We start from the raw sequence: 8,173 nt of genomic DNA, 5'->3' as shown, positions 1-8,173 counted from the left end.
ATCATTAACTTTTATTTAATAATGGTGTTCCCATCACCGGAAAACAATCAGAAATAAAATAATACTAAAACTTTTTGCATCAACCAAATCCGAACTAACGACCACAAAAACTGAACCTACCTACACCGAGTGCCAAAACACCCTCAACGTTCTAACAAACATTCAACTAATTCCACAACCTTTGTTTCTATAAACCTGTACATTATCTACAAACAAACAGACGTATTATGTTTTATATAGCTCCAATTTTATTGGTTGATTGGTCGGCCATCACGCATATAAGGGAGTCCCGTCGACTCCATTTCGCATTTGCCTTCTTGCGGAGGTTTAAGCATCACGTCATAGTATTGTAGATCTAAGTAAAATACAGACTGAATTAGTGTTACTTCATCCCCTTTCAATATGGGGACGAGTAGTATAAGGTTGAGCTTCTTTAGTGTTTTAATAATTTCCGTATTATGGAATCCGGCGTATGCAAATGGTAAGTTTACATTCGTTTATTTATTTCTCCTTATATATGTATATTAATTTAATTATTATAATAATAATTTAAGTATTTTTTCCAATAATTTCATTATTATGATTATATTGAATGTAATTTTTTCATTAAATTTTTCATTAATTTCATTATGAAATAATTCACCAGGGCCGTTTTCATTATTCACATTATTATTAATATTAAAAATATTTTTAGTTTCTTCAATAACTATATAAGGTTTATTTTCTTTTCTCTTCAAGTTATATTATGAGATAATTCATATGAAATTTTATTATATAATTAAATATGCATTATATAAATGCAAAATAATGCATGTAATAGAAACATTTCTTATATTATTCTTTATGAAAGAGCAATACACAAGTTTCTTGCTTGTTCTTCTTGTGATATATAATAATTAAAAAAAAATGATATGACTATTCAAAAGTGCTTCAATGTAAGTTTATATAAATGATTTTCTATATTATTCTTAATTCATTTAGTGTATATTTAATTTAAGTTGTAATCTAAAATAGACATTACAAAATTGTACTTTAAAACGATAATGTACAAGAACTTATATCATATATAAGTAAAAACTAACTGTAAATTTTGAATTTGCGTAGCAACTACTTCATTACTCGTAGATGAAAAAAAAAAATTTTTGTCTCAGAAAGAACTTTTTATGTATGACCTTGTAATGACCTTCGTACATTACATGCTTTGCCCCGCGGTTTTACCCTCAGCCTAATCTGGATAAATCCATCGGGTCGTATCACATCATCGTCCACTGCTACTATGTCGCTATTGCTTACCATTTCTACTGACTTTCTTCTTTTTTTCGTCTTCTAAATGTTGTGGCATAATGTTAAATCTTATATATAAAATTCTCGTGTCACAGTTTTCGTTCCCATACTCCTCCGAAACGGCTTGTCCGAATCTTATGAAATTTTGTGAGCGTATTGAGTAGGTCTGAGAATCGGCCAACATCTATTTTTCATCCCCCTAAATGTTAGGGGTAGTCCACCCCTAATTTTTTTTTTTTATTTTAAGGCAAAACAACGTTTGCCGGGACAGCTAGTAGTCTATAAAATTGCATATGTTTTTGCATTTGATAGCCCAATGGTTACGACATATACATATCTCATCAAAAGTAAAAAAAATCTGCAATTCCTACTGATGCTTATGACAATAGTTCTACTGTCTACTGCCTCTTCGCCATCGCAGATCCCGTTATCTTTCGATTGCATAGGAATTATGGATAATCCATTTTTAAGCTAAATTTTAAATTACCCACTATTGCAATTTAGGCTACAGTCAATAACACCGTACATTCTTTATTTGCTTTTTACCTATATAAAATACTAGCTGTGCCCTCGGTTTTTCCCGCATGAAATTTATAGCCTCTATATTATTCTGATGTAGTGATAAGCTATACTACTGTAAAGTTTCATCAAAATCCGTTTAGTAGTTTTTGCGTGGAAGAGTAACAAACATCTGTCCATACTCGCAAACTTTTGCGTTTATAAACGCGTAAGTTTAGTAATAAGATATATAAAAGACAAACCTAACGCACTGAGTACTGTATATTATTATAGTACATTATTACTGTCTATACAGTATTATATACATTATATACAATATATACATTAATTAATGTTTAAATTTCAATACCGTTGTAACACAATCTCATATATTTTTTACAATAGTTTTCATTGTAATAAAAGTAAAGTTTTAAATCTATTTCAAAAAGTTAATAAAACTTGGTTGAATAGTATAAGCTAGAAAAATAATATAGTAGCAAATGAAATATTTCTAATTGCTATATTGTATTAGTATCTGTATTTTGGACATTATATTTTTATGTTTAAAATTTTGACATTTTCATTTAACCCACTCAACACTTCCTGTGCCACGCATTGGGTTGACTGGAAGAGATCTCTTTTAGAGATAAGTCCTCCTTTGTTAACATTAGCTGTAATTAATATACTTACAAATGTATTTAAGTGCAATAAAGAATATTTAATTGCTAAAGAAGGAAGCAATTAAGCGAATTTTCTAAAGAAGGAAGCAATAGATGAGATGCAGAATATAATATACCAACATACATAATGAACAAAACAAACAACGAAAAAATCACTTCTGATCTAACTTTCTAAAGAAGGAAGTAACAGATGAGATATAGGATGCAATATACCAACGTGTTGGATTAAATAAATAAGGAAAATATTTTCTGAATCCACAAATAAGTAATCAGAACAAAAGTAGCCACTAGATTAGGCAGACTGTACAATTATCTGTCACAGCCAGATCCAAGTAGTTCGATAGGTTGTAGTTATGTAAGCATGTTACTCGTATTGCTAACTGTATGTTAGCTTAAACAGATTAATGATAGGAGACTTCTAATTACTGTAATTTGAAATCTTGATATCAATGATGTTTATAACGTTGAAATGACACCTAAAGTTGCAGTCGTTCATAAATTTATATGTCGACTTTTATAGTCTACTCCAGTTCATACCACTCAAGTGACAGACATATCTATTGTCTTCGGGACGATCACTTCAGCACCTATGAGACAGAACATTACAATACATGGTGTCTCTTTCTCTCTCGATGCTGTAGATGTCAATTTACAATCGTTAATAATTTACTACGTCTTATCTTTAATTTTTTAAACAAAATTGGTCATGAATTTCACACTTTTGTTTTTTCATCGGGCTCTCTCCTTATCAGTTGCCCTAACTTTACCTTTGGAAAGCATTATAGTTAACCTCTAGAGCATTCTCCACGACTTCTTACTATCATCCTTTACAGATGGCCTTCCAGCGTAGCGGCCTTTAGTGTAGGTGCATCATTTTGTATTTTTCTGACCCTGTTTCTAAATCATCTATTTTAATAAATACCTCCACTAAATAGTCCTTTAGCATGTTTCAAAATCAAATTAATTAAACATTTATTCATGTAGGAAATTTTAGCCGCTTATGTACGTCAAATTTTTTACATTATAATTTAATTTTTTTCTCTGCCGTCCAGTACAGTATACAGATCCAATTGAGAAGAACCGGCAAGAAAGTCAATTGAATTACTTTTTTGTTAAAAAAGCCAGTTTATTTACAATGTATATTTATATAGGTGTCTATGTCTAACATTAAATGAAAATCCCATGCATGAACAACTATTGCCATGCACGATCGTCATACAAGTAATCGTTTAGTGAGTAATAGGCTTTGCTCAGTAAATACAATAAATAAATGTTATACTTGGAATTGAAGTTATTGGGTATGAATTCAAGATGAAGCTATTGGATCCAACCATTTCAAATATTATGTCAGATTATGCGTTCCTCCAAGTCGTAACAAAAAAACAATTTATTTCCCAGCTATTCTTACCCATTTATCAAAAGAGGTTACAAAAGATATTAAACCTCGCCCTCCACAATCTTGTAGCTGTTTAAAGTAGGGAGAACAGCAAACCGTAGGTGTATATTTATAGTTTGCAAAAGTAACTGATAATGCTTCAACTCTGCCCCCCTGATTACGCTATCATCTGTCACTATGCATACAACAGTTTCATGAATTACCTATTGTTCTCCAAATATTTTTATTGCATTAAAAGTAGATACACAGACATTATCATATCAATGGATACAATAATAGCTTTTTATTATGATTATTAAAAATTTACCGTCATATCAAAATTATCAATACTTCATTGTTGATTTTAAGTATTAATAATGCCTATAGTGTTGCTGATAATTTGCACATTTCTAATAGTATATTGAAGTATAACATCTTAGGCTTTCGAAATGATAACAGTATCACAGAACCCATGTTGCTTTTCATGTATATAATTTACATCAGGTATACCTTTGCTTGTTGTTAACGATCATCTGTATTTTATGATTCCACTTAAAATTCTTTCTAAGCTGTAGACATTTTCTTATTCAATGTTATTTCTCTTTTTTTGGATTTTTGTAAATAAAATGAGACAGTATAATCTCTTTATGCCGATACTACATAACAAAAAATATAATAATCAAATTAAATTAATGTAACCAGTCAGAATAATAACTTGACTGCATCCGACTCTGGCTCTGCCAATATTCCATGCAATACACCTACATCTATCCTATTTAGTTTCAAAGATTGGATAAAATAGTCTCTTTCCTTATTACGAACACATTCTTATTCTTAGTTTGATCAAATTTCTTCATTAATTTCATTTTAATGTAGTGCAGCATGTCATTTATCTTTTCAGTCATAATAATTATTAAATATCCACTAATAATATTTATTTTCTCTCAGTTTACTGCAACAATCATTTAATAGATATTATAATTGACGTATACTATTTATCAATATTGTTAATTTCTACAAATTATGTGTAACAAATAAGGAATTTAATGAAGATCGCCTTGACAATGACCAGCCGGTGACAATAGAATTTGTTAATGAACTCATAAGATAACTATTATAGCAAACACGATAATATTGTTATCAGTGAATTTATTGTAAACTATGACCCCATTATCAGTAAATGTTTGCATTTATTTGCTCACAAAACATCAATTGTATCGTCTGTCAATTAGAAAGATGATATAAGTTTCGTTTATTTACCTATTTATTTATCAACATGGAAAATACGTGATCGTTCAAATTTCATAATCTTAAGCAATATTTTTACAAAATTTTCTTTTACACGTTATCTTTCTTTCTATCTATCTATTACTTTCCTGTATTTTCTTTTTGTCTTACTTTTGATCTTTTGAAGACCTCAGTGATTTTAGCACACTGCTTCACTTCAGATGATTGTAGTAATTTCTTGCATGCTACAAACATTTGCATTCATGAGTATGATTTTTATACCGGTCTGGGTGTTTTCTATGCATATTATGTATGTATTTACAAAAAATATCTCTATATATTTATATGAGTTGTGTAGTACCCATAACACAAGGTCTGTTTAGCTTAGGACTAGATGGCATTGTGAGAATTGTCCAATAATAATATTATTAATATATCGATCTATTAAAATATAGCCTTTAACAATTACGTTAACTATGAGATTTGTTAAATACCAGCTAAATCAGTCTCACCTCTCGCTCACATAATATCAATAAACAATAAAATATCAATTACTACGCTGCATGCCGACGTAGAAATATTATAAAGTTGATTTTCCCAAGATTCTCTAATTCATTCTATTCTGCCATTAGGCAACTTGCTATGCTTCAACTTGCGAGGAGGAACCATTTTTTTATGTTTCTTCAGTAGGTATAATGCCTAAGTCTATAGAATAGCAATTAGGAGTACCATGAGGGTATGACGTGATGTTTGTAGAGTCATTTTCATTCAATTGGTCTGTAAGGTCAAACGACCTTACCATACAGACCTTACTTATCTGCATTCTGGTCTAGAAGAGTCTAGTCTAAAGGAACTATCAAATTAACTAAAGATTCACTCTATTCTTCTAAATATGAATTTAAAAATTAATCTGTATTATTGTACACATCTATAACATTTATTTGAAAAGAACACGATCTGAGTTTTTTTGTCAATTCTTCTCATCTGGGAATCATTTCGAACTGACGGTAGATTTGCCATATCATTAGAGTCTGTAATAGACCTACATGAATTAAGATACTTTGAATTTGAATTGATTATTTATAGGATTGCCAATTAATGTACATTTTCTGCAATGTTTCTTTAACGTATTCTTTACGCAACTTTACAAATGCAATTATATGGAAAATATAGTCCGGTTACCCAATGATCCATCTATTTTTATTCATCAATTTTGTTCTATCCATTTCATGAATGGTACAGTATCGTCTCACTAAGCGATACATCCGTACACAACGGGATGCTGTCCCACTCTAATTGAATCTATTTGCGCTTTACTGCAATGATTAGGATCATCACCAATGTGCATGTTATCTCTAAAAATATATATTATATGTATACGTCGTAATTTTAACTTTAGCTCTATTAGGTAATTTGTTTTTTTAAATAGATATTTAGATCCTTTTAAAGATTTCCACCAAAAATATGAACCTGAATATAACTTGTATCCTTACATTATTTCTTCTGCTACGAACTCTTTCTGCTATCTTGCTAGATACAAGGAATATGAATATCCCAGCAGAAGCTTTAAATATATTTCTAAACTATAACGTTATAATAAATATTTATTAACACATTATAAGAGCATTGTTTGAGTGCCTCAATATATTTTTGGAATATAGATATTATAGTAATTAAAATATTCAACTCTGAAGTTACGTTAGTTATATAGTAGCATAGACTTTCAGTCTATGCCACTGCTGTAGTATAAAAAAATGAAGAGGTTTGGTAGTATATTTTGAAACAAAGAAAGAAAACTCAAAACTTATAAAAATTAACGAGCATCAGTTGTTGAACTAAGAACTTTAGACGGCAAAGAAGTAAAAAGCTACGTAAATACTATATCGAGATTCGTATAAATATTAAAATTGAACTCATATTTGTAACGCGTGGTTAGCCAGACAGCTACTAACAAAGGGACCCCAAAGACACATGAGTCCCCTTTAGACAAATTGGGTAATTGTCCATTGATACGACCGGAGGCAGCGACAACACGATGCACGATGAGAAGGGAAAGAAATGGCGATTATTCAATTTGATGGCACGTTTGATCGATGGGGCGCTTTCTTTGATGCATTTGGCGACAGACATTAAAATTAAAGTAAAAGGACATACTTGAAAGAAAGAAAGAAAATATGTTTATTAGATACATATAAAATAAAAAAGGATTGTGGTACATATTATATACATACATACATAGAACCTATAAGTGGAACATTTCATAAATTCAAAAATACTTGAATGATTTTAGAAATTATATTAGTGAAAACTACATAATCAACGGGTAGTATAAACTGGAAACCATATATTTGAAAATTTTTTAAATAGTATTATTGTTATTTTACCGTCCATGCACACTATATCTATAACTGATAAAATGTACGACTATATTTGGTTTAAAGAAAAACTAGTAGATTGTCCTCCAGTAAAGGTACTAGTGCAAAGATAGGCTACCCTATAGGCTGAACTGAATCTGTTTCTACTCTGAACTGACGATTTCGTCACTTCAAAGCAAAAGCGTTCTTACTGTTGTGTACCAAATTCTATTTTCCTTCGAGGGAAAGACAATAAAATAGTCTTACACGAGTGCAGATAAAGACCTGGAATATCCTCCAAATTTTCCATTCCTCTAACAATTGGTGCATTTAATTGTAAATCATTAATTGACCTATTATTGATAAAGGGATGCTGATTCATAATGTTTGCACGCCTCTGTGATAGTGTTAGGAATCGTTTGACCCGGGTCGATCCGGATCTTATATACTATGTACGTGTAACTAATGCGATAATAACGCCTTGAACTGTTGACTTGTGATAATTTTCTATGTATTTTTAGGTCTTGACATCTAATTTACTGGAGAAATAATTGACACTAACTTTGACATTATTGATAACATTTCAATACATAATAGGAAATTCCATTATACCTAGATGTCAACAAATTACCACAGTTTCAGTCGCTCTTTGCGTTTGCAGAAATTTTCTAACATCCTTTGATACTGTTAATACTGGTTTAGCACACCGACTTACTTCCTAAGATCGCGGATTCGATTCCTCGCACGGTACAAAC

General features: G+C 30.5%; 1 protein-coding gene across 1 annotated transcript in view; it reads left to right on the top strand.

The window, feature by feature from the left end:
• Positions 1-387: 387 nt before the first annotated feature.
• Positions 388-8,173, top strand: part of LOC131843144 (apolipophorins) — a 56,481-nt gene continuing 48,695 nt past the window's right edge. Inside the window, 1 exon segment of the mRNA XM_059191748.1 lies at positions 388-481. Within this exon segment, the coding sequence (XP_059047731.1) occupies positions 403-481 (79 nt within the window). The 5' untranslated portion in view covers positions 388-402.

Source organism: Achroia grisella, unplaced genomic scaffold (genome assembly GCF_030625045.1).
Source record: "Achroia grisella isolate CSIRO2021 unplaced genomic scaffold, CSIRO_AGI_Agris_v1 utg2786, whole genome shotgun sequence".
Classification (NCBI taxonomy): Eukaryota; Metazoa; Arthropoda; class Insecta; order Lepidoptera; family Pyralidae; genus Achroia; species Achroia grisella.
Note: the sequence above shows the minus strand (reverse complement) of the source record. Positions and strands in the feature narration are given on the sequence as shown.